We start from the raw sequence: 25998 nt of genomic DNA, 5'->3' as shown, positions 1-25998 counted from the left end.
CCGGCGGCCAATCAGTGCCCGCCGCTGCGAGGCGCAGGCGCAATGGTTGTCACAAAGCATGCTGGGAGTCGTAGTTTTCAATTTGGAGTGTTTGTCGCCCCATTTTTCCCCCAGACCTATGGCGGGGGTCCTTGCCCGGTTGTCCCCGTGTCGCACACGCGGTCCGCTCCCCGCGGGCAGTGCCGAATCCTTCAGGAGAAATACACAGCTGTGCCACAGTCATCTCCCAACATGACCGCCCGGCCCGCGTGTCGCGACAGAACGATTCCATTCGCCGCTCAGTCGCGCCCTCAGCGGTTCCGCCCGGCCGGCAGGGGGCGCGCTGGCGGCGCTCCGGCCGGGCCGCTCGGTGGTGGCGGCCGGGGGCGGGGCCGGGCGGCGGCGGAAGCGGCGGCGGGGACGGGCCGGGCAGGGACGGGCGGAGCGTCCTGAGGCTCCCGAGGCTCCCGCCGCCCCCGCTCCAGGTCCTGCCGCCCGCACACCGGCTCCCCGCCGCCACCGGGCCAGGCAGCGGCACCGGCACCATGTCGGTGGCGGGGCTGAAGAAGCAGTTCTACAAAGCGACCCAGGTGAGACACCGGCACCCCGCGCCCGTTCCCGCCGCCGTTGGGCTCCAGGGAGGCCGCTCTTCCCTTGGCGGTTCGGAGAAGCCGTCCCGGCCGCTGCTGCCCCGGCAGTGCCCGCTCCCCGCCGTTATCCCGTCCCGGCATCCCGGCGCTGGGCCCGCCGGGCATCCCCCGGTACCCCCCGGTGTCCAGGGTATCTCCCGGTTCTCAGTGTCGCTCCCGGAGTTCGGTGCGGGTCGTGAGCGGAGCTCAGCAGCCGGGGAGGGAGGCCCGGTTTGGCAGAGCCGTTCTCCGGTGGGACCGGGGAGGGGACCCGGGCACGGAAACTCCTCCGGGGGAAGCGGCGGCTGCGGGGCCGGTGACACCACGGGGGTCCCGGGGGTGCTTCCCTTTCCCTAAACCGGGACGGATCCAGCCTGGAGCCGGAGGGAGCCCCGGGAGCAGCGGCCCCGGTAACCTCGGGAAGCTCCCGGTTCGTGCGGGGTTGGGGAGCCCCGGGCTGGGCAGAGTTCCAGAGGTTCGGGAATTGCCCCCAGGATGGAGGAGTTCGTTCATCCTTGGAATTCTTCCCCCGAGTTCCCCGCCCTGGAGGTGCCCAAGGCCCGGCCGGGAGCAGCCTGGCACGGTGCGAGGGGATATTCCATGCGAAGGAATATTCCATGAATTCCAAAGGAATTTCCACGATTCCCTGTGGGAATGGGCCCCAAACAGGGCTCACAAACACCTCTCCCTCTCCCTCAAACGAGGGGAGTCCATCCCCAATCCCCCCGAGCAGAATTCCCCTTCCCAGCGCTTCCTGTTAACAGTTGTGAGCTTTTGTTAATGCATTTTGGGAACGGTTCAGGAATCACAAATCCCCCTCTGCTGCTGCTTTCCTGCCCCTGCTTTGAATTCCAGATAAATTTGGCACGGGTGGTGTTTTCCATCCCTGAGTTTAAACCCTTTCAGCTCATCCCACCCCTGCGTGCAACGTGTGTCGCCTTCCTCCTCGGCTGTTTCCCCAAATCCATTTCATTTACCCAGCAAAGCAAAAGAACAAATTCCTGAAGTCATCCTCCACCGCCTTTCCCACCAAACCCATCGTGGGGTGGTGTTTTAGGGTGGTTTTTTCACAACTTCCATGGGGAAAGGTCGTGCTGGGGGCTCGGTGTGGGAGGATTTTGCTGGCCTGGATGTGCTGTGCTGGTGTCAGGAGGTGGAAACCCCTGGGTGACTCAGGACTAACGTGTTCCTAAGCCCAAAAATATCATTTGAAACCCCAGATGAAGCCGTTTTTTGGAGGAATTGCAAATTGCCACCCCTTGCAACGCTCCAGGGACAGGGACAGAGGTGTCCAGGACTTGGAGATGCTCTGACTGGAAACTGGGACTCACTGGTTCCACTTTGGCCATTTTCTTGTCTCCTCCTCCCTTCCTTCCCTTTCCCCCCTTTCTCCCCTTTCTCCCCTCTGGTCCCACTCAGCCCTTGGCTGAAGGAGAGGAGGATTAGTTATTTTTTGGCTCCCTTCAAACCATCAGAAGCTGCCAAAGCCCAACATGTGGAAGATCTTTTCCCTAAAACGTTACGTTTTGTTCCACGTCTGGCCTTAATTGAGGGCAAACAGAGCCAGGAGCGGGGTCTGCAGGGACCCCAAAGGGTTTGGGATCCCTGTCCAGGATCCAGGGGGAGCAGGGCTTGGCTCCTGGGGCTCATCCATGTGAATCCTGCAAGCCCACGTCTCCCCTGGGTGAGGCAGCCGGGCGCCCACACGCAGGAGAGAGCCTGGAGTATCCTGGAAAAAAAAAATAAATAAAATGAAATAAATCTGAGTCGTGCTGGCAAATGCTGCAGATGGGGAGCAGCTCTGAGTGTGTCCAGAACAGGTTCTGCCTGTTCACAGCAAACTGTTCTCTAAAAAAAAAATAAAGCAAGCTGGAGAAAACATCCTGAGGAAGGGGGAGAAAGAAACAGCAGCAGCAGCTTGGAGCTGGGAACAGGGTGGGAAATCCCTGCCTGGTCCAAGGTTTCATCCAGCCTGGGATTCACAGGGACCTTCTGGTGTGGAAACAGCTTCCCTTGCACCCTTTGGGTTTTGTACAAACTGCTGGGAATCCTCAAATCCTGCAGATCTTCCCAGGCGGTGGGCAGGACAGGCTGCTGCTCCTGGGGAATCCTGAGGGCTGTCACAAGGGGTAGGGAGCAGCACCAGGGCTGCAGGGAACCTGGGATTCCTGCCTCACCTGGAGCAGGAGCAGCTCTTTGGGAACAGGGGAATCCAGGGCTGGGTCTGTGCTGGGATGCAGGGCTGGGTCTGTGCTGCTCACCTGGAGCAGGAGGAGGTCAGGAGAATCCAGGGCTGGGTCTGTGCTGCTCACCTGGCGCAGGAGGAGCTCTCTGGGATGCAGGGCTGGGTCTGTGCTGGGATGCAAGGCTGGGTCTGTGCTGCTCACCTGGAACAGGAGCAGCTCTTTGGGAACAGGGAATGCAGGGCTGGGTCTGTGCTGCTCACCTGGAGCAGGAGGAGGTCAGGGGGATGCAGGGTTGGGTCTGTGCTGTTCACCTGGAGCAGGAGGTCAGGGGAATCCAGGGATGGGTCTGTGCTGTTCACCTGGCACAGGAGCAGTTCTCTGGGATGCAGGGCTGAGTCTGTGCTGTTCATCTGGAGCAGGAGCAGCTCTCTGGAGTCAGGGGGATGCAGGGCTGAGTCTGTGCTGCTCACCTGGCACAGGAGCAGCTCTTTGGGAACAGGGAATGCAGGGATGGGTCTGTGCTGCTCACCTGGAACAGGAGGAGGTCAGGGGAATCCAGGGCTAGGCCTGTGCTGGGATGCAGGGCTGGGTCTGTGCTGCTCACTTGGAACAGGAGGAGCTCTTTGGGAACAGGGGATGCAGGGAAGGGTCTGTGCTGCTCACCTGGAACAGGAGGAACTCTGGGGATGCAGGGCTGGGTCTGTGCTGTTCACCTGGAGCAGCAGGAGCTCTCTGGGATGCAGGGCTGGGTCTGTGCTGCTCACTTGGAACAGGAGGAACTCTGGGGATGCAGGGCTGGGTCTGTGCTGCTCACCTGGAGCAGGAGGAGCTCTTTGGGAACAGGGAATCCAGGGCTGGGTCTGTGCTGCCCCTCCCAGAGCCCAGCTGTGGGTGGGAGCTCTGGGATTCCCAGCCCAGCTGCTGGGGGTGCTGCCCCTGGAGCACAGCAGGGTTTGGGATGGAGGAGAGCTCAGAGCTCCTCTCCTGGCAGTGCCCAAGGCCATCTGGGGCTGGGACAGGATGGGATTGAGGTCCCTTCCAAGCCCAGCCAGGCTGGGGCTCAGCCCTGCCATTCCAAACTGGATTAACGTGCTCCCGAGGCCTGTGTGAGCTGAGCCTAAACCCTGCCAGGCCTGCCTGGGCTCAGGAGCTCGTGCTGGCCCAAGCCACAGCCCAGCCTCCTCCTCCTCCTCATCCAGAGCCATTTTCCAGAAGGGGAAAAGGCAACTGCTAATTAAATCTCAGCAGCCCTTGACACACACACACACATTTCCCTGTGTTTGATGACAGCTCCCAGGGCTTCCAGGGGTATTTTTGGCCATAAAGAGCCCCTTGCTGCCTGCCTGGCCTGGGATGTGCTCCAGAGCCTGGGACAGGCAGCTCAGCCCTTCCTTCCCCAGCTCCCTGGGCCAGCAGGGAAAGCTTTGCCTGCCCTGGGAGCTTGCTCCAGGTGCTGCTGTGAGCTGAGGATGTGCTCATGGGTGACACTGAGGGACAGGGTGCACCTGCCAGGGAGGGCATTTCCTCTTTCTTTTGGCCTTTGTGGTCATTCATTGCTCTTGGTGCTGCTGAACTGGGATTTCCTTCACTTCTCCTTGGGTTTCCTTTCTTCCCCCCTCAGCTGTGCTGATTTTGTGCTCTGCTTTCACACGTGGGATTTTTCTTCCCTTTCCCAGGTGAACCTTCCGAAAGCTCCTTTTATTTTTTTGTTCATTTTGGCTTTTTTTTTGATATTAACTCAGCCCTGCTCCCATTGGCCTCTGCAGGCTTTCTCTTTGGGGTGGTTTGGGTTGGAAGGGACCTTCAAGCTCGTCCTACCCCATGGGCAGGGACACCTTGCACTGCCCCAGGCTGCTCCAAGCCTTGGGCACTCGCAGGGATGAGGGGGCTGGCAGTGCCTGGAGGTGCCCAAGGTCCTGGAGAATCCACCAGGAGAGTCTGGATTGCTCCTGCCTCCAAGAAAAGCCTTGTAACCCCCTGTCCCAGGGGGGGCTGCAGGGATGGGGCAGGCACAGCATCTTTGGGAAGCTGTGCCAGGGCCTCAGCGCCCTGTGAGCAAAGAGGGGAGCAGGGAGTTGCTGTGGGAGGGGTTTGGCAGCATCAGCCTCTGAGCTCCTTATCTGTACATGGGAATTTGGACTGGCAAGTCGAGGGATTTTGCTGATTCCTGCCAGCCTGGAGCCTCCTGCCAACCTCTGTCCCTCAGCACTGATGTTTCTGTATTAACATTAACCTGGGCTGGATTCCCCTGCAGCTCCTGGCTTTATCTTTCCACATGAATCTGCTCCTGAGGCTGGGGCAAAGCTGGATTTGCTGGGGTGACATCCCAGAGCATCCTCCCCTGGCTGCTGCAGCTGTGCTGGCCCTGGGGAGGGCTCTCCTGGTGCTGTGTTTGCAGATCCACAGGGAAAGGGGGGCTCAGGGCAGACCTCACCCCTCTGCACAGCTCCCTGGAGGGGGACAGGGCTCAGCCTGCCAGGGGACGAGTGACAGGAGGGAGGAAATGGCCTCAGCAAGGCTGAAATTTGATATTGATGCAAATTTTTCCATGGAAAAGGCTGTGAGGCATTGGAGCAGGCTGCCCAGGGCAGTGGTGGAGCCCCATCCTGAAGTGTTCAAAAGCCACGTTGGATGTGGCAGCTCACAGTGCTGAGCCTGGTGCTGGGCTGGACTCAGGGCTCCTGAAGCTCCTTTCCAGCCTTGCCCATTCCATGATTCCACCTGTGGCAGGTGGAAAGCAGAGGCTGAGTGTCCCCAGAGCTCGTGGGGACAGGGATGAGGCGCCAGGGCACCCCTTCAGGGCTGCCTGGACACTCACAGAGGTGCCTGGGCCACATCCAGGGGAAAAGCTGCAGCCAGGATGTTTTCCTGTGGATTCCCTCTCCTTACCTGGGTGATTTCCATCAAAACCCTGTCCCTGCACTGGCTGGTCAATCATTGCTGGAGCTCAGCAGCCCCACAACCAAACAGGTTTCATTTTTTCCAGGATTGTTTCTCTGCAGAGTTTCCTATAAATTGGCTTTTCCCCCCCCCTCCATTTTAGGGTTGTTTTTGCAGACAGCAACGGGAGCTCTGATTCCTGGAAGGCAGAGACAAAAAGCAGAGCTGGGAAAGTCCAGCTCTCCATATCCTGCTCTGTTTGCTCCCCTTCCCGTGGCTGATGTCAGAGCAGGGAAAGTGTTATCCTGTGCCTGCAGCTGGGGGAATCTGGGCTCAGGGCAGGAGCTGTGACTCAGGGGGGGTCATGTGGTGCTGGGATGCTGAATCCACGTCATGAAACCCTGGATTTATCCAGCTGCTTGCACGGGGGATGCTTCCTGCCTGAGCTAAAGGAAATCCTTCCTCCCCCTTTTCCCTGCCACTGCTTTCCTCCTGGGAAAGAGCAAAATGGGGATGAGCTCAGGCAGCCCTGCCTTGTCAAAGCTGATTCATTTCTTTAGCACTTTGTTGTTTTTTTTTTTTTTTTTCCCTCCTTCTTCCTCCTCTCCCCCATCCCTGCTCATGCCAGTGCCTTTTGCAGGGCTCCCAGCCCCATCCCTGTGGGAATTGCAGGGCTGGGCAGGGAGCAGGGCAGCTCCTCCTGCCTGACACTGCACAAACCCCAGTGCCAAGATCCAGCTGGTGCCTGCAGGGATGTGAGGGGCTGATCCTGCTGGATCCCTGCTGCTGGCCCTCCCAGGCAGGATGGAGAGCTCCTGAGAAGCCCAGAAATGTAAGAAATCCCTAATCCACGTGGTTTTGGCTGTGTAATTCCAGCTGAACTCATTCACATGGAAACTCATCCCAGCCCTGGGTGTTTCATAAGACTCTGAGGTTGCTGTCCCTGCTCCTTCCCATCCTTAACTGCACAGATTCACCCAGCCTGGGATGTGGTGCCTGGAGTGGCAGCAGGCAGGAGGCTGATGCTGTCTTTTCCTGTGGATCTGCTCCCTCTGAGCTGTGCCCTGACCATGTCCCAGCCTTCATCCCTGGGTCAGATGGGGAAAGATCCAGCTCATGGCCCTGGGAGAGCCCCACAGCATCCCAGAGCTTCCCTTTTCCTAAGCTGCTCCATGACAGGACCTGGTGCAGGATCCAGCCCATCCTGGCCTCTCCCTGGCATTATAAAAGTGATAATTAATATTATTTTCCAGATTTCCTTTTCCTGTTCCCCTCACAGCCCCATCCCTGCATGCAGTGATCCCGTGGCTTTCAGCAAAGGGCCTGGCCCAGACTCAGAGCTGGGGCTTCCTCTCCTGCTTTTGGGGCTGGCAGTGCCTGGAGGTGCCCAAGGTCCTGGAGAATCCATCAGGAGACTCTGGATTACTCCAAGAAAAGCCTTAACCCCCCCTCCCAGCATTGCCACCAATAGCTAATTAATAGAACCAGTCCTTTTAAAGCCATTGGGAATTTTAGGATCTCCTAATGCCTGGCTATTAATAAAGTTCATGGTACTGTCACTAATTAAATTGCTTTTCTGCTCCATAGGAGAAAAAAAAAGATGAGTTAAACATCTCCATAATGAAATTCTGTCTTTGAGACAGAAGGTTAAATTTGCATGATTAAAGCTTTAAAGGGCTTTTCCTAATTGAGAAAATGCTTCATAATTCATCCTAGAGCCTGAAACCCCGGCTGCACCCCCTTGCTGGGCCAGACTTTATTCTGCAGTGATAATTTATTAACCACTTTCCTGACCAAATCTGGTTTGGCATCCCAGGATCAGCTGCATTTAAACTTAATTTTCCCACTTTCATGATGGAAAAGGCAGAAGAAGGGTAAACAAAAATTATCCACACCCAAAGCAAACCCACTGCAGGAGAAGGTGCTGGGTTGTTTTGGGGGTTTTGTTTTCCTGATTTTCTTCCTTGGATTAGGAACCACCTTTTGCTGCTGCCGTGTGTCTGAGGGAGCAGGGGCAGCACAAATGCAGAGTGCCAGATGCTGGAGCAGCTCCTGTCCCAGTAAAGCTCCTCCTGATTGTACTGGGGGAGTTAGAAAGGGCAAAGGCTCTGGCCTTTTGTGCCTGCCTGGGATAAAACATCATCCAAATGTCATCTCCCAGCGTTTCTGGGCCACCTCTGGCTCTGCCTGCAGGGCAGGAAGGGCCACAGTGATGCCACAGTGATGCCACAGTGATGCCAAGTGCTGGGGGGGGGATTTTATCCCAATTAAACCATCCCAAAATGAGTCTCAGTGTGCAGCGAGGGGGAAAAACAGATTCAGCAGCACCTTGGATGGGCTGGAAGCTGCCAGAAGCCCTGGGATGTGGGGAGGGCCCTGGTGCAGCTCTGGAGGAGCTGATGCAGGAGTTTAACCCAACCCTGGCAGCCTTAGGGGTGCTGGGGTCGCTCCTTCCCGCTCTCCCTTTCCTTAGGATGCTGTGCTCTGCTCTGATAGCCACAGAGCTTTTCCTAGAATTCAAAGGAACAAGGAAAACAAGTGTTTACAGTGTCCTCAGCCACTTCTGTCCCCTTTGATGTGTGAGCCCTGCTCCCCGTGTGAAACGTGCTGTGCGTGGGGCTCTCCCAGCCAGCCCACGCCAGGAGCAGGACTTTGCCTTCCTCTGGGGGGATTTGGGTCTTTTTTGATCTCCCTGATGGCTGTAGAGCCGTGTCCCAGCAGCTCTTTGTGTCACCAGCTCTGTGTGTCCCACCAGCCTGGCTTGCTCCCCTCATCCTGCAAATCCAGAGGTTTTCTGGCTCCTTCCCAGCTCCTGACTTGCCTCCTGCTGTATCCCAGCTTTGGGTGATCCCAGCACCTCAGGGAGGTGTTTCTCCTGGTTTTCACAGCTTGGTGTTCTCTCCAGGGATTTACAGGTGTCTTGCACCCTCCTTTCCCTCTTTTGCCCCTTGTTTTTTGGGAAATCCCTCAGAGCTGACCCTCCAAATGCTGACTGCAGGACAAGGCTGCTCTGTGCTCCTCCTGAAGCTTTGCAGCTGGGAAAAAAACCAAGGATTGCAATTCCTAGGAGGCACTTTCAGTGCTTTGCACTTTTCTATCCCATCTCAGGAGCAACTCCAGAGCAGCTCCAAGGCTCCAGGGCGAGGAGCCTCTGCTGCCCTGGCTCCTGGGGCCGGGTGGAGCTGCCCAGGAGTGATGGCTCAGCAGCTTTGGAAAAGCCAGGCCGTGATTCACTGGGGCAGGACACGGGCAGGCTGTGCAGGAAGTCTGGATGCAAGGCCACTATTCCATGTTTCCCCTCAGTTTACTGAACTTCCTCTCAGTTGCTGAAGTCACTGGAAGCCTGTGAGGGGAGATCACTGCTGGGAGAGAGGAGCTGCTGCTGCTGCTCCTGGTGTGTTTGTGTTTTCCCTGGAATTTGACCCAATTCTATTATTTATTTTTTTTTCCCCAGCTGAGTAGAAATTGTGTCTGGTTTGGTTCAGAGCGTGTGAGAAATAACAACAGGAGAAAACAGGATGCAAATGGCTGCTGGGAGGTGCCCCCATCCATCCCTCCAGCACGAGCATTCCAAGACCCCTATGGAAACCTTGGGTTGTGCCCTTCTCTGTCTCCTGCTGGAAAAAGGAGCTGGGAGATCACCCCAGTGAGCAGGGAGCCTGGTGGTGAGCAGGGTTTGGGCTCTGCCCTGCAGCCCAGGAGAGCAGGAATTCCCAAAGCCGGGAGGAGGGAGCAGCTGCATTGCAGAGCATCCTCCCGGTGCCCTTGGCTGGCCCAGCCCCGGGGCTGCTGCTGCAATCCCGGGTTTGCCTTTAATTCCCGCTGTCCTCGTTCCTGCAGCCCATCTGCTGGATGGAGATGAGTCACCCGAGCCCGAGGAGGAGGAGGAGGAGGAGGAGGAGGAGGGCTGGCAGGTGGCTCCTGGAAAGCCGCCTGTGCAGCTCTTCCCTGCCCTTTCCATAGGATAAGATTACGACCCGAGGTCACTGGGAAGCCTCTCCTCCTCTGCAGAGGGAAGGGAAGGAGCTGCTCATTGTTCCAGCCTGACCTTCCTGCTCCAGATCAAGGAATTCCTGTGGTGCTGCAGGGAGGGGAGAGATCCCAGCCTCAGCTGCTGAGGGGGTGGGAAGCTCGGGGTGTTCCGAGCCACGTTTTTCCCTGAGCACGTGTCTGGAGGCAGCCAAGCACCTCCAGTGCCTTGGCACGAGTCTGTTCCAAGGCAGAGACTCCCTGGATCCATCATGGGGCTCGTCCCCAGCACTTGGGTGCAAGGCTCAGCCAGGACTGGCCTCTCGTGGAAGATGGGAATGGGAAAATGGCAGGGAAGGAACTGCAGGAGAGGGCTGAGAGTTGGGTAATGGGGTGGAAAGGTCCCTGGGAGCTGTTTGTCTGGAAGATCTGACAGTAGAGGGGCTGCTGGAGTGTCCAGGTGCCCCCAGGCAGGTCAGATCCTGGGGATGGCATTTGGAGCCAGCAGCAGGGTGTGCTCAGAGGGGCTGGAGCCTGAGAGCAGCTGCTGCTCCTCCTCCTCCTCTGCTTTGCCATGAGGGGATGTGAAAAATCCCAGAGTGGTTTGGGTTGGAGGGGACCTTGAAGGTCACAGAGTCCCCCCCTGCCATGGCAGGGACACCCTGGACTGTCCCAGGCTGCTGCAAGCCCCGGCCTTGGGCAGTGCCAGGGATGGGGCAGCTGTGGGAGCTCGGGAGTGTGCCTCCCTCTTGCAAGGCTGGAGGTAATTGTTCCTCCCTCCTCTGCACAACAAACACTGGGATCTGTTTTCTGCTCAAAGTAGGTCAGGAGTTGCTCAGATCAGTGTGAGCTGTGCTGTGGGTGTGCCCAGCTCACCCCAACCCGGGCTGCCTGCTGCTCTGGGGCAGGCACAGGGCTGGGATCCTGGGATGGGATCCTGGGATGGGCTGAGCCCAGCAAGGCTGGGATCCTGGGATGGGATCCTGGGATGGGCTGAGCCCAGCAGGGCTGGGATCCTGGGATGGGATCCTGGGATGGGCTGAGCCCAGCAAGGCTGGGATCCTGGAATGGGATCCTGGGATAGGCTGAGCCCAGCAGGGCTGGGATCCTGGGATAGGCTGAGCCCAGCAAGGCTGGGATCCTGGGATGGGATCCTGGGATAGGCTGAGCCCAGCAGGGCTGGGATCCTGGGATAGGCTGAGCCCAGCAGGGCTGGGATCCTGGGATGGGATCCTGGGATGGGCTGAGCCCAGCAGAGCTTTGATCCCAGGATGAGCTGATCCCACCAGGGCTGGGATCCCAGGATGGCCCAGGAACCCTCCCAGGACCAGCTGGTTCTGCAGGGAGCTCCATGGAGCCGTGTGGGGCATTCCAGGAGAACCCCCAGGCTTTTCCAGGCTGCAGCTGGGCTGGTTGTGTTTTTCCAGGAGGTTTTGGGACCTTTCCAGCCCTGCCAGTGCCAAGCCCCACTGGCTGAGTGGCTGAAGGCCTTTGCTGTGTTCCCAAGCTCCCACACACACACGGAGCTGGGCAGGGTCACGTTGGCTCTGAGGGATGGTGGGGATGACCCAAAGTGAAGCTGAAAGCCAGGGAGTCACACCCTGCTGAGCTGGGGAGGTGCTGGTGCCTCTCTTTAGGCTTCATGGAGCATCCCACAAATTCAACTGGGCACCAGCAATCCCAGTTAACCCTGGGTTTCCTTCACTCCTTCTCCTGTGCCAAACTTTGGGGGCTCAAAACATTCCCACCCCTTTTTCCCTGGGTTTGTGGGCTGGCTTTTTGCCCTGAGCTGGGATGAAGGTAGCCAGGCTAGAGCTGCTTCTCTGTTTGCTCATCTGTGGGTTTGTTTTTGTATTTCTTGAGGGGAACTTGCTGTTGGGAGGGTGGAGGGGAGGAAGAGGAAGGCTTTGATACCCCAGAGTCTGCAGGAATAAGGTTTTCAGTCGACTGTAGGGAACTGTTTTGATTGCAAGGATGGCAAATGTTTGATGTGTTATAAATAGGGCTGACTGCGATGGAAAAAAGAAAGCGAGTTTAAAAAGAAAAAAAACCCCTGATTTTTGGGTTTCTCTTGGTGTGTTTTGCTTGTTTGAGGCTGAGGGAATTAGGGATAATTTTCCGTTTTAAAATATTTAAAGGCTGGAGAGCAAAATATCAAAATCTGTGAAATCCCATGGGGGAGCTGGTGATTAGCAGAGAATAACACAGACTTGGGCTCCCTCATCCATGAGCTGGGCAGATGAGACCTTCAGGGTGGATGTGCTGGAATCTGCCCTCAGCTGGGGAACTTTGGCTGCTGGCATCTTCCCAGGTTTATCAGGGATTTTGCTGATGGTGCAGCCCAAAAATCACCTTTGATTCTCCACATCTTTCCCACCTCTCCACCTGGAATGATGCAGGAATTCCCCAGCTGGGACCGCCCAGCTCTGCTCCCACAATCTCTCCTAATCCTCCCTGCTCCTGAATTTACCCAGGCACATCCCAGCCAGCCTGGGAGCTGGGAGCAGCATTCTCGTGTTCCTTCCCCAGCCCAGCTGCCAGGAGAATCCCTGTGCATCCCTCCTTGCCCTTTTCCATGCACACACACCGTTCCTGCCTCTCCCCTGGCCACCCTGGCTCTTTCCAACAATGGTTCTTTCATTCCTGAGATCTTCCCCCACAAGGGGAGCTCGGGATTGTTCCCATTCCCACGCCCCTGCCAAGGAATCTGCAGGAATCCCCTGTGAGCTCCAAAACAAAGCTGTGGAGCGAGGCTGGAGCAGCCTTGAGTGGAGAGGGGCCCTGTCCAATCCCTCTGGATGAACTCTGCCAAGGAATCTGAAGGAATCTGTAGGAATCCCCCCTGAGCTCCAGAATGAAGCTGTGGAGTGAGGCTGGAGCAGCCTTGAGTGGAGAGGAGCCATGTCCAATCCCTCTGGATGGGCCCTGCCAAGGAATCTGCCAAGGAATCTGAAGGAATCTGCAGGAATCCCCCCTGAGCTCCAAAACAAAGCTGTAGAGTGAGGCTGGAGCAGCTTTGAGTGGAGAGGGGCCCTGTCCAATCCCTCTGGATGAACTCTGCCAAGGAATCTGAAGGAATCTGCAGGAATCCCCTGTGAGCTCCAGAATGAAGCTGTGAAGCAATGCTAGAGCAGCTTTGAGTGGAGAGGGGCTGTATCCAATCCCTCTGGATGAGCCCTGCCAAGGAACCTGCAGGAATCTGCCAAGGAATCTACCAAGGAATCCCCCCTGAGCTCCAGAATGAAGCTGTGGAGCGAGGCTGGAGCAGCTTTGAGAGGAGAGGGGCTGTGTCCAGTCCCTGTGGATGAGCCCTGCCAAGGAATCTGCCAAGGAATCTGCAGGAATCCCCCCTGAGCTCCAGAATGAAGCTGTGGAGCGAGGCTGGAGCAGCCTTGGCTGGACAGGGGCCGTGCCCAGTCCCTGTGGATGAGCTCTCCTGAGGATGAGCCTGGCTGGATGCTGAGCTCCCAGGAATGCTCCCTGCACCCCAGCAGGCTGAGGCAGTGCTCCCATCTCGGGCTGGAGCTGTATGGGGCCCACTGGAGCTGTGACATTTTACTGGAGCACAGCTGGAAGTGAGGGCTGAGAGCTCCTGGCCCTCAGCTCAGCCCTCACCTCCCTTGCAGGACCTGTGGGTGGAATTCCAGGTGAAATACCTGCCAGGAGCAGCCAAGTGGGAGCAGATTGTATCTGCCCAGTGCCAGCTGCAGCGCCCTGGGCCAATATTTGCTCTGGGAGGTGTTTGGCCAAAAGCTCAGGCTCTCAGTGCTCCCAGGGTGAACCCCTTGGATGTTTCCTATCCACAGACCAGGGAGGCCAGACTTGTTCTGCTCTTCCACTCCCGGGGAATGTTTGGTTTGGTTTGGTTTGGTTTGGTTTGGTTTGGTTTGGTTTGGTTTTTAACCATTTCCATATCTGCCCTCATCCCTTCCCAGTCTGGCTTCAGGAGAGGTGAGATCCCAGCTGGGGAGCAGGGATGTATCCCAAGCCTTCTCCTGGCTCCTCAGGAAATCAAAATGCAGAAAAACTGCCAGCACATCCTCCAAAAAGCCCCATAGCTGCTTCCTGGGGGAAGGGGCTGCTGGAATCTGCAGCACCAGCATTCCTCCAGCTGCCTTCCTTAGGCCAAGCAATGGATGGATAAACCCTTCCTTCCTTCCTCCCTTCCTTCCTTCCTTCCATGGATCCTGGAGAGGTCAGTGCTGCCCAGGGGAAGGCAGGCACCCCCTTCCCATCCTTCCCAGGCCCTTTGGGGGCAGCACCATGGCATTCACAATGGGCACTTTGGGAATTCAGCTCCCTGAGTGTGCTGAGGCTCCAGGTCAAACAAGGAACCAGTGGCAGCTCCTCCAGGCTCGTGTCTGGGGGATCTGTGTGGCTTTGTCTCCCTTCCTGATGGGTCTGGGGGTGTGGGGATGGGGGTCCCTCCTCCTTTCCTCCCGTGCTGACGCCTCCCAGTTTAATTAGAGCCAGCAGGGAGAGAACCTCAATCTTATTATTCCCTCCCAGCAGGGCAGCAGCAGCATTTCTTGGACGTCAAAAGAAGGATTAAATTAGTCTGGAAATGAGGGGGTTTTGCTTCCTTCACTTCTCTGGGCTCTCCAGAGGGTGTGGAGCCTCCAGAATCACTGTGGTGATGGATTCTGCCAGCCTGGCACGCAGGCCCCTCAGAGCAGAGTCCTGCCAGGGGTTATTTACAGCTTCCCAGGCCACAAATCCAGGGAGGAAAGTGGGATTGGAAGTGCTTGGGATGGCTGCAGCCTTCCCAGGTGTGTTAGGGAGCAGTGCAGGCTGCCAGGGCTGCCACCTCGGTGGAAGGGATCCCGTCCTGGCTGTGGGGTTCTTGGCAGGGGACAGGGGTGGCAGCTGGGGCAGAGCTGCTGTGCCCTGCTGAGCTTGTCCTGGCAGGCCTGGCAGCTGCTCCTGGGCCGTTTTCCAGGCTCGAGAGAGAAGCGTGCCTGCCCAGCTCGGGGCTGGGGTGTGGAGCAGGCGGCCAAGGAAAGCAGGAAATCACACTCAGATGGGTTCTGGGGCACCTGGGGTGATGGGATCCCCTGGAGCTGCTTCTGAGGGCTGGGCATGGCATGGCAGGGAGCAGGGAATGGGAGCAGGGATTGGGGAGCAGGGATTGAGAGCAGGGATTGAGAGCAGGGATATGGGAGCAGGGAATGGGGAGCACAGAGCAGGGATTGAGAGCAGGGATTGGGGAGCAGGGATTGAGAGCAGGGATTGAGAGCAGGGATTGGGGAGCAGAGATTGAGAGCAGGGATTGAGAGCAGGGATTGGGGAGCAGGGATTGAGAGCAGGGATTGAGAGCAGGGATTGGGGAGCAGGGATTGAGAGCAGGGACTGAAAGCAGGGATATGGGAGCAGGCAATGGGGAGCAGGGATTGAGAGCAGGGATTGGGGAGCAGAGATTGAGAGCAGGGATTGGGGAGCAGGGAATGGGGAGCACAGAGCAGGGATTGGAAGCAGGGAATGGGGAGCAGGCAATGGGGAGCAGGGATTGAGAGCAGGGATTGGGGAGCAGAGATTGAGAGCAGGGATTGGGGAGCAGGGAATGGGGAGCACAGAGCAGGGATTGGAAGCAGGGAATGGGGAGCAGGGATTGAGAGCAGGGAATGGGGAGCAGGGAATGGGGAGCAGGGATTGGGAGCAAGGATGGAGAGCAGGGATTGGGGAGCAGGGAATGGGGAGCAGGGATTGGGGAGCAGGGATTGAGAGCAGGGAATGGGGAGCATGGAGCAGGGATTGGGAGCAAGGATGGAGAGCAGGGATTGGGGAGCAAGGAATGGGGAGCACGGAGCAAAGATTGCCCAGCCTGGTCCACTCTGGCTGTGTCCTCTGTCCCTTATCAGAGGGTTAAAGTAGGAGAGTGAAATCCAGAGCTGGGTGAACCAAGAGGGATTTCCTTCCCTTCCTTTCTCTTTTTCCTTGCCTGTCTCTTTCTTCCCTTCCCTGTGGCTGGTTTGGGGTCTCCAGGTGCTTCTGAACCTGGATACTTCCCTAAAGGGATGCCTCCCCCTCTTCCTCAGAAAACATCCAGCCCCATTTTGTATCCTCATGGGAGCAGGAGTGTTCCAGAGGAAGAAAGCCTCGATAAAAATCAAATATTTGATGTTGGAGTAAACAAACCCAATTGTTCCTTCAGATCTGGAGTTTTCAGCACAAACAGGAGGAATCCTGGCAATGCCCTGGGGCAGGCCTGGAGCCCTGGGAGCCAGTGCCAGGTTTCCCAGACCACTTTGGATGTCTGGATGGGGAATTTGCTGTTGTTTGGAGCAAAATAATCTCTAATTGCTCCCCACAGCTCCCTGACAGGAGGGTGGAGCCAGGTGGGGGTCGGGCTCTGCTCCCAGAGAGCAGCAGGACAAGAGGAAACAGCCTCACATTGCACCAGGAAGGTTTAGGTTGGGAATCAGGGGAAAATTGTTCATGGAAAGAGTGGCCAGGCATTGGCACAGCTGCCCAGAGCACTGCTGGAGTCCCCATCCCTGGAGGTGCCCAAAAATCACACAGATGTGGCACCTGGGGACATGGGTTACAGGTGGACATGGTCAGACTCCGTGATCTTGGAGGTCTTTTCCAACCTCAGCCATTCCATGGTTCCAGTTTTGGCCAATTCCCGTGTCCTGCATCCCCAGGCAGTGCAGGGGCTGGGAAGGGAACATTTTCCTGCCTGGGCTGCAGGAGGATGGACAGAAGGACACTTGGGGGGGGTTACTGGGGGCATTGGTCAGCCCTGGGCAGGGAATGCTGCCGGTCAGGGGCTGGGGCTGCTCTTGGACAGAGGGATCCCCTCAAGAGGCTGCTGAGCCTTCCCATGAAATGAGCCCTGACTCCCCAGCTTGTCAAACATCTCCTCTGACAAAGAATTCCAGCCCCTTGTCCCAGATCCCCAGCTGCTCCAGCAGTCCCAGAGTGGTGGCTGTGCTCTCCCCCCAGGCTCCTCTGTGCTGCCTGCTGGGAGCTGAGTGTGTTCATTCCCTGTTTACTTGGATTTTGCTGTGTGTGAAACCGAGTCCTTGGCTCCAAATGGAGCTGAGAGACGTTTGTGCTGCTTGTTTTTTCCAGCAGGCGTTGGAGTTGGAGCCGTGGGCTGGGATTTTGGGAGCTGTGGAGCTCCTGGTGGGTGAGGAACATCCTGACTGAGCCAAGCTTTGGGTGCTCAGAGACGTTTGGGGGTTTGGTGGGGTTTTTTTGAGGGGCTTGGGGTGTTCCTGCTGCCTCCTTTCTCTTGCAGGTGCTGTGTGGACCCTCCCTGTTCCCATTCTGGGAATTCCTCCTTGAGGTGGGAAGGTTCAATCAGTGCCTGATCCTCCTCCCTTCCCTTTCTCCGCAGCTGGTCAGCGAGAAGGTCGGAGGGGCCGAAGGGACCAAGTTAGATGATGACTTCAAGGAGATGGAAAAGGTGAGTGAGGAACCAGAGGAATCCCCAGAATCACCCCATGGCTCCTGTGGGATTGGCTGAATCCCTGAGCTGATCCTCCCTGGGCTCCTGTCTCTCCTGCAGAAAGTGGACGTGACCAGCAAGGCTGTCACAGAAGTGCTGACCAGAACCATAGAGTACCTCCAGCCCAACCCAGGTGAGGGCCTGCACCTGGCCTGTCCCCTTCCCAGGGAGATCAGGGAGATCCCTTTTGCTCCAGGTCCGGAGCAGGGGGAGATCTGGGTTACCCCTCTTGCCCTGAATCCAGGTGCAGCTTTTGCCTCAGACTCAGAGAGGCCCTAAGGGGACCCGTTTTTCTCAGAATGTCCAGGAAAAGTGGTGTTTCTGGGCTGGGAAGGGGTGGCTGGCTCTGTCAGGCCTGCATCCTTCCAGCCAGCTGCTCCAGAGAGCACTCCAGGGACCCTGGGAGGGCTGGGGAAACTCCTTTGGCCTTCCCTGACCAAGCAGTGGGGAACTATTTTTGCTTTGTGTCTTGGAAAAGAACCGAGGGATATTCCTGGGGGATGGAGACAATGGAGCCTCTTGGCTTTGGGTGTAGAAAGGGGGGGGAACAAACCTGCTGAGGGCTGCAGGGCATGCAGAGGGGGCAGAGGCTGAGGTGTTTGTGTGTGGCAGCTTCCAGAGCCAAGCTCACCATGCTCAACACGATGTCCAAGATCCGCGGGCAGGTGAAGAACCCCGGCTACCCCCAGTCCGAGGGGCTGCTGGGGGAGTGCATGATCCGCTATGGGAAGGAGCTGGGAGAGGATTCCAACTTTGGTGAGTGCCCCCTGGGCCTGGGGAGGGGAGTGGGGCAGGCTCCTGCTTCACTTCTGAGCTGGCACTCTGAATTCTGGAAGGGTTGGGGGGAATTTTGTGGCACTGAGCAGCGCGTGGGGCTTAAAAGGGGTTCAGAAGCTTCCAGAGTGAGCAGATTTCTAGGGAAAGAGAGGAGGTTTAGATGGGATATTGGAAAAAATTCCTGCCTGTGAGGAGGGTCAGGCCCTGGCACAGGGTGCCCAGAGCAGCTGCAGCTGCCCCTGGATCCCTGGAAGTGTCCAAGGCCAGGCTGGAGCAGTCTGGGATAGTGGAAGGTGGGACTGGATGGGCTTTAAGCTCCTTCCATTCCATCCCATACCATTCTGTTATTCTGTGATCCCAGGTATGCTGGATCTCAATCCACTTTCTTATTAAACCCTGAGATAAATTTGCACATAAAATAAAAACTTCCCTCCAAACTGAGCAGCGAAGCAGGAACGGGACAGAGCAAGACTGGGAGTTTCACACAGCTCTGAAGGATCCCTTCCAACCCAAACCTTGCTGTGATTCCATGGGGAGGCTGAAGCCAAGAAATCTTCTTGGCTCTTCCTTGGAGCCACGTGTGACTGGCAGGGAGGAGGGGGTGAAGCCTTTTGGTGACATCAGTTTTAATCCCCTGGAACCTCAGCCAGGCACGTGATGGCCCCTGCCAGGCCAGGGAGGAGCTGCCTTGCCTCAGGAAAATTAAAAACCTCTGGCTGCTTTTGGAACTGACAGAGGATTTTGGAAATCCTCCTCCCTGGCCAGCTCAGAGCTCTGCATCAGTCCTGGCTCACAGGGACTGAGGAGAGCAAGGGAAGGAAGCTTTTAGGAGTGCACAGCAAACTCTATTTCCTTAATGGCCTCCTTAAAGCAGCATTGAGGACTCCATCCCTCCCTTCCAGGTTATTCAGAGTTATTACAATTGAAATAACACTTCTGGTCTATTGATTTTTCCAGCTGGACAGTGGAGAGATGTTTTCCCTTGACCCTCTCTCTCACTCATGTATTTTCCTGTGTTCATGCTCTGCTGAAATTGTTGTTTTGCCAAAGCTGCACAGGAATAATTTCATCTCTAAATGTTTCCTCTGCACTAAAAAGCCAGCACTGAATATGCTTTGCTGCAACTCTGCCTGGCTTAAGTGCCAGAGTGGCCAGAGCCTTAGAAAAGGATGGAACTGAGCAGGTTTCAGTGAGTGACCCTGAGCTCTGGGACTGCCCAAGGCCAGCTTGGAGCAACCTGGGACGGCGGAAGGTGGCACAGGATGGGCTTTAGGGTCCTTCCAACCCACACCACTGCAGGACTGTGGGACACACAAGGGCTTCCTGGTGAGGAGGAAGAAGGGAGGGATGTGAGGCAGGTCCCTGGCTCAGGCTGTGTTTGATTCCCTGTCCCTGTCCCTGCAGGGGACGCGCTCCTCGACGCCGGCGAATCCATGAAGCGCCTGGCGGAGGTGAAGGACTCGCTGGACATCGAGGTCAAACAAAACTTCATTGATCCCCTGCAGAACCTGTGTGACAAGGACCTGAAAGAGATCCAGGTAAATGCCCCTGTGCTTTGCTCTCCCCTCATCTCCCTGCTCTCTGGGCTCTTTGGCTGTTGGGGCACGGAGCTGCAGTGCTGGGAACCAGGGGCTGGCAGGAATTGCCTGCACTCTGTGTGTGTTTTATCCCTCCAGACTCTCTGGTATTTCCTCCCTGCTCAGCACTGCTCCTGCTGCTCCTGAGCAGCCCAAAAGGCTGCATGCAGGTTGGAATGGTTCTCCATTTGCCGTGTTTGGTGTAGGGTGCCATGGGAATACATCCCAACACCCCTTCTGGGCTTGCTCAATTGGGTTCTCAGTGCTGGGAGCTTCCAGATGGGATCAATTTGGGCTCCAAGCTCTGAGCAAGCTCCCCTCAGGTCTCTACTCAGCATCCCAAGGAGCTCTCTGGGGTCTCACTGGGAGAACAGGGAGCTCAGCAGCTCAGACAAGTGCAGGCCCTGTAACAGGATCCATCCCAACCTCCAGTTCCCCAGGCCAGTCTCCTGAGGGAGTTTTCACTGTCACTGCTGTCCTGCATGAAATAACCACCAAGTTACCTCAGTGCCTGTCTGTACCCAGTTCCATGGGGCTGCTTTAAACATCCCTGCCCTAAGATCCAGGAGTGCAGTGCCCAGAACCCGCCTTGCTGCTGTCCAGAGATCCCTGCAGCTCCTGGGGAGCTGAAAGGAGCAGCACAGCTCTTCACCTTCCCAAAAAGCTTCTGTGGGGAGCAGATCTGGGCTGCTCTGCAGCCTTTTCCTCAGTGGAAAGGGTCTGGAATTGTTCCCCCATCACACCCCGGGGCCTCTCTCCCACCTGGAGCAAAGGTGGGAGCCACAGGAGATCGGGTTTCTGACACCAGTGAACTCAGCCTGTAACTGGAGCTGCCCTCCCAAGCCTCTGGCTTCTCCCTCTTCCCTGCTCTCTCCATCCTCCCCCAGCACCACCTCAAGAAGCTGGAAGGGAGGCGCCTGGACTTCGACTACAAGAAGAAGCGGCAGGGCAAGATCCCCGACGAGGAGCTGCGACAGGCCATGGAGAAGTTTGAGGAGTCCAAGGAAGTGGCAGAGACCAGCATGCACAACCTCCTGGAGACAGATGTGAGTGTGGGAGGGCAGAGCTGGGGCCTTCTGTGTCCCTGGGCTGGCATCTCCTGAGGGAGGCACTGAATACACACCAGTTCCCACTCCTCCCAAGTGTGGTTCTGCTCTGGGAAAGCCCAAATCTGACATGACAGCCCTTTGCTTAGCCCCTGGGCCAGCTCTTGGCCAGAGCAGAACCCGTGCCTGGCACCAAACAGGCTCCTCTCGGGGTGGTGGGGGATCAGTTTGGGGGGTAACCCAGCTGGGAAGGGTTTGGGAAGGATTTCCCAGCTGGCAAACCCAGAGTGGCAGGAATGGGCTCTGTCCTGGCAGTCTCAGCCGAATCCCAGAGCTCCTCCTGGGCTGCCCCAGGGCTGTGCAGGAGTGTGCAGCTGTGAGCAGGTGCTGATGGCAGCCTGGTGTTGCCCAGATCGAGCAGGTGAGCCAGCTGTCAGCCCTGGTGGATGCCCAGCTGGATTACCACAGGCAGGCCGTGCAGATCCTGGACGAGCTGGCCGAGAAGCTCAAGCGCAGGTGAGTCCCTGTGGTTCCTCTGGAAACCCCTGAGTCCCCCTTGGAATCACAGAGTCCCACAAGGGATGGGGTGGGAAGGGACCTTGGGGCTCACAGAGCAGGGACACCTTCACTACCCCAGCTTGCTCTGAGCCCTGTCCAACCTGGCCTTGGTAAAGCCAATTCCTTTGGCTGTTCCAGGTGGGATTTGGATTTAGTTGGGTGTCTGATCCAGCCCAAATCCTGCCTGAGGAAGAAGGCTCGTCCCACCTCTCCTTCCTCAGCCTCCCCACTCTGGGGAGGATCTGGCAGTGCTGCCCTGCTGCTCTTCCCTCCTGGGAGAAACTGCAGAGTGGATCCTGTGCCTGCTCTCAGTTGGGAGGAGCTGGGAGGACCCTGCCAAGTCTGAGCTTTCAAACTACAGCACGAGTGTCCTCTGCTGGCCTGAATTCCTGAGCACTCCACAGCAAAACCTGGGATATGTGGGCCCTGTCGAAGGGCAGATCCCAAACCCTGGGGAAGTCCCACCTTGCAAAGGCTCCAGCACAGGCACTTGTGCACATCCCTGTCTCCAAACCCCTTCCTGCCCTGTGCAGCCCCCCAGGAGGATAAGCAGGGTGTTGATCCCCTCCTGTTGCACTCCTCATGCACTGAGCCACGTTGCTTTTCCCTGTGCCAGGATGAGGGAGGCCTCCTCACGTCCCAAGCGGGAATACAAACCCAAGCCCAGGGAGACCTACGACTTCAGGGAGCCTGACCAGTCCAACGGGGGCTTCTCCTGCAACCCCACCCCCAAAGCCTCAGGTAACCTTGTCCCAGGTGCTCACTGCTGCCTCTGGAGCAGCCTCCCAGGGAAGGAGGGCATCTGCTCTGCCTGCACGGGATGTCCCTGCTGTGCTGGATGCTCCTGCACGAGCCTGTGGCTCTGGAAAACATCAGGAATGCCTCTAGATCGGGCTCTTTTCTCCTGGGACCCAGGAGCCTTTGCTGTGTTGGCTTTGGGGATGTGCCAGAGGGGTCTCCAGCCTGGGCCTCTCGCTGTCAGTGCCAGACAGGAAAACTGAAGCCTCCATTCCTCCCTCCCTCCTCGTCTTCCCTCCCGCTGCATCCCTCCCTCCCTCCCTGATCCTGGCGGGTTCCTAACAGCATGGGGGCCCTGCTGTTCCTGCTGACAGACCCCTGGGGGCCCTGCCTGCCCCTGTCTCCCGTTGGTTTAAGCATGTCTCTCTTTTGTTTGGAAGCAGCTTCCGCCTCTTTCCGGTCGGACAAGCCGTCCCGGGCCTCCGTCAGGAGTATCCGTGAGTTTCCTCCCTCTGCACTGCTCCCTGTGTGTCCCTCCTGCCTGCTCCTCCCTGCTGCTGCTGCTCCTTGGAGCTGCTCATCCCTCCGTGCTGAGCCTGAGCTGAGTCCTGAATTAACCCAGCCACGCTCCTGTGGGATTTTTTGGGGGATTTTTTGCACCCCCAAAAGTGGGGCCTGGCTCGCCCGGAGGAGCTGCAGCAGCTCCCAGCACCCAGGCATGTCCTGATCCCCAGGGATCAGGTGTTTTCCCACCAGACATCAGGCACCTCAAGGATTTCCCTGTTCTTACAAGCACCCAGCCTGGATCTCTCCCCCTCCTGCTCCCCATGTCCCTGTGGAAGGCTGGAGGGAGGAGGCAGAGCCTCAGCTCATGGAGTTTATGGGGTGTAGGGTGATGTGGGGTCTGTGGTTCTTCCTTCAGGACCTTGGGATCCTGGGGCTGGGGCTTGGAGCTGTTGTGCTGGGAAGGAGCCTGGAGCAGGGCTGTGCTGGTGGGGCCAGCCTGGTGGTTTGGGGAGTTCTCTCAAGCCCATTGATGTCTGGCTGCTGCTTGTGGTGATTTCTGAGTGCTCTTCCCATGCTGGGCCCTCCCTTGCTGTGGGGCCTGAAATCATGGAATGCTTTGGGTTGGGAGGGACCTTCAAGACCATCTCATTCCACCCCTGCCATGGGTAGGGACACCTTCCACTGTCCCAGGCTGCCCCAAGCCCTGTCCAGCCTGGCCTGGGACCCTTGCCCTGGCTGGGACAGCCCCAGCACAGTGGGGAGGGCTGGGGGGTCCTGCAGGCCCTGGAGGTCTCTCTTAGCTCTGTCCCTTCCCACTGGGATCCTCCCAGCTCCAAAGCTGAGTCCCAAAATGTCAGTGCACGGAGTGAGCAGCAGGAAATCCCACAGAAAATCCCTTTGCAGCCAAAAGGTGATGCTTAAATCCTGGAGCTGAGCTGGGGGAATGAGATTTTGGGCTTCTTCTGAGTTTTGAGGGGCTGCTCATAGATTTGGAGACCCGTGGCCAGGCAGGCAGCTGCTGTCCTGTGCCTCAGGTGTGGGGTGACCCCTCCAGAGTCCCCCTCCATGTCCAACCCCACCACCGAGCTCCGGGGCAGGTTCTCAGCTTGTCTGTGACCCCTCTGAGGCTGGGACGCAGGAGGAGCAGGCAGGAGCAGCAATCGGGACCTGCAGGGAGCAGCGAGGGGCAGCGGCGCCAGCCCCCCGGTCCTGGCAGGGTGCAGCGCCTGTGGCAGGAGTGCCCGGTGCCAGGGCACTGTGGGGTCCCGCTGATGTGTCCCCACTGTCCCCGCAGCCCCCCTGGACCAGCCCTGCTGCAAAGCCCTCTACGACTTCGAGCCCGAGAACGACGGCGAGCTGGGCTTCAAGGAGGGCGACATCATCACCCTGACGAACCAGATCGACGAGAACTGGTACGAGGGGATGATCCACGGCCAGTCCGGCTTCTTCCCGCTCAACTACGTGGAAGTGCTGGTCCCGCTACCTCAGTGAAACGGCGCCGCTCCGCCCCGAGTGTCCCGAGCTCCATTCCAGCTCCAGCCCCGCCCTCCCCGCCTCCCCTCGGGGCCAGGCGCTACCAGGGAACAAACCAGAAGGGTCCCACGGCCCCTTCCCCACGTGAATTTGGTTCTTTTCTTTTTTTTTTTTTTCCTTTTTTTTTGTCCTTCTGGTGCTTGAACTTCGGTACTTTGTGCGCCCCCAGCCCCGGCCGTGCCACTGGCACTGCCCTGTCCCTGTCCTTGTCCCTGTCCCTCCCCACTTCCCGTCTTTCCTGTGGGTCCAGCGCGTGGATGAGGCAGGTGGGAGAGCCAGGATGTGTCCCAGGATGGGTGGCACAGCCAGGATGTGTCCTGGGTTCAGGGGGCACAGCCAGGATGTGTCCTGGGTTCAGGGGTGACCCCAGTGGCACAGCCAGGATATGTCCTGGGTTCAGGGGGCACAGCCAGGATGTGTCCTGGGCACAGGTGACACAGCCAGGATGTGTCCTGGGTTCAGGGGTGACCCCAGTGGCACAGCCAGGATGTGTCCTGGGCAAAGGGGGCACAGCCAGGATGTGTCCTGGGCACAGGGATGGCCCCAGGGCAGGGCAGCCCCAGCCCCACCTTCCCGCCCCAGCCAAGGCTGCCCCTGTCCCCATGGATCCCAGAGGGATCCCAGAGGGATCAGGGGAGGGGAGCTGGGGCACAGCAACACTAAAACACCCAGAGAACACTAACACAGCCCTGCAGGGCAGGAGCTGAGCCCTGCCTGGGGCTCAGAGCCATCCCTGGCGCTCAGAGCCATCCCTGCCCACCCTGGAGGGACAGCAGGGATGTCCCCTGCCCACCTGGCCCCCTCCCCACAGAGCTCAACCCCAGGAGGGGGGGCTGCTCCTTCTACCCGTGGTTTTTTCCTGAACCTCAGGCTTTTCCTGCTCCAAACTCTCCCAAGTCAGTCCCACCTGGAGGATCACCTGCAAGGGGAGGAGCTGGGCCATAGCCCAGGCTGTCTCTGTGGTGGGGCAGAGGTCACAGCTCCTCTGCCCTTCCTGGGAATCCCTCCTGTGGCTGGAGCTCACCTGGCCCTCAGGTGCCTTCCCTGCACCCCCAGCCTGCCCCAGGCACCCTCCCTGGGGCCCAGGCCCCCTCTGCCCCTGCACTGCTGGGAGAAGGGATGGTTCATCTCGGTGGCTCTTCTGCTAGCCCTTCTCCCTCAGCTGTGCTTTCCCTGGCCACGAGGTGGGCACGGGCTTGGGGTGGGGCTGCAGGGCAGCATTTGCTGGGCTCTGTGGTGTCCCTCGCTGCAAAAGCGGATTCTGCCTCTCGTGGGGCTGGGATGGGCCCTGCTGGGTGAGCCCCAGCTGTGCAGGGCTGTGCTGCAGCACCCCTGTCCCTGTCCCTGCAGCTCCCCTGTCCTGCTGCTCTGTGAGCCCCAGCTGTGCAGGGATGTGCTGCAGCACCCCTGTCCCTGTCCCTGTCCCTGTCCCTGTCCCTGCAGCACCTGTGTCCCTGCTGCTCTGTGAGCCCCAGCTGTGCAGGGCTGTGCTGCAGCACCCCTGTCCCTGTCCCTGTCCCTGTCCCTGCTGCTCCTGCTCCCGTTCTCTGTAAGGATTTGGTCCGTGCATGTCCACGTGTGTCTGACCCCCCCAGCAGTGACCCCGGCCCCGGGGGGGGGCACAGGGCAGCCCCCCCTGCTCCCAGCAGGGCAGGGAGCCCAGGGGACCGGAGTCCTGGGGGCCCTTCCCTCTGTCCCCTCCCCGGTGGGGGACACTGGCTCCCGCTCAGGTGGATTGAAATGCGTTCTCTCAGCTGGGACACCTTGCTAGATCTTTTTTTGGGTTTTGTTTGTTTTGGGTTATTTTGGTTTTTTTTGTTTTTTTTTTTTTTAATGGTTTCTCCTGGTTTTTAGGGGAAAGAAATGATGACCCACAATTCTTGACTTGTATCTCTGAATGAAAGTATTAAATGTTTTCTTCTTTCTAAGGGCTGCCTTGTGGAGTCAGGGAATGGCTGGGATTGGATGGCACCTGGAAGGTCATGGGCAGGGACACCTCCCACTGCCCCAGGCTGCTCCAATCCCCATCCAACCTGGCCTTGGGATCCAGGGGCAGGCACAGCTGTGCCAGGGCCTGCCCACCCTCCCGCTCCCAGGGAGGAATTCCCTCGCACATCCCCTTAGTCCAGGCCATGGCAGGATGTCCCCAGCCACCGGAGCCACCTC

General features: G+C 58.0%; 1 protein-coding gene across 13 annotated transcripts; it reads left to right on the top strand.

Moving 5' to 3' along the window:
- The first annotated feature begins 365 nt into the window (after nucleotides 1-365).
- On the top strand, nucleotides 366-25760 carry SH3GL1 (SH3 domain containing GRB2 like 1, endophilin A2). 13 transcript variants are annotated; one of them, XR_011683141.1, is made up of 12 exons: nucleotides 366-569; nucleotides 16986-17054; nucleotides 17157-17229; nucleotides 17709-17852; nucleotides 19278-19411; nucleotides 20338-20496; nucleotides 20909-21012; nucleotides 21671-21795; nucleotides 22233-22289; nucleotides 23594-24128; nucleotides 24233-24263; nucleotides 24337-25760. XR_011683141.1 is itself a non-coding variant. In XM_071451887.1 (10 exons), exons 1-10 carry the CDS (start codon nucleotides 525-527, stop codon nucleotides 23788-23790), a joined length of 1107 nt encoding a protein of 368 aa, XP_071307988.1. In that variant the 5' UTR covers nucleotides 366-524; the 3' UTR covers nucleotides 23791-25760. The 13 variants fall into 13 exon arrangements, 3 of the variants coding, with proteins under 3 accessions (XP_071307988.1, XP_071307991.1, XP_071307990.1); XR_011683139.1 differs by having other exon boundaries at nucleotides 23594-24201; XR_011683137.1 differs by having other exon boundaries at nucleotides 23594-24201; nucleotides 24295-25760.
- The last annotated feature ends 238 nt before the right edge of the window (nucleotides 25761-25998 follow it).

Source organism: Agelaius tricolor, unplaced genomic scaffold (genome assembly GCF_023055355.1).
Source record: "Agelaius tricolor isolate 1412-34295 unplaced genomic scaffold, bAgeTri1.0.p SCAF_33, whole genome shotgun sequence".
NCBI lineage: Eukaryota > Metazoa > Chordata > Aves > Passeriformes > Icteridae > Agelaius > Agelaius tricolor.
Note: the sequence above shows the minus strand (reverse complement) of the source record. Positions and strands in the feature narration are given on the sequence as shown.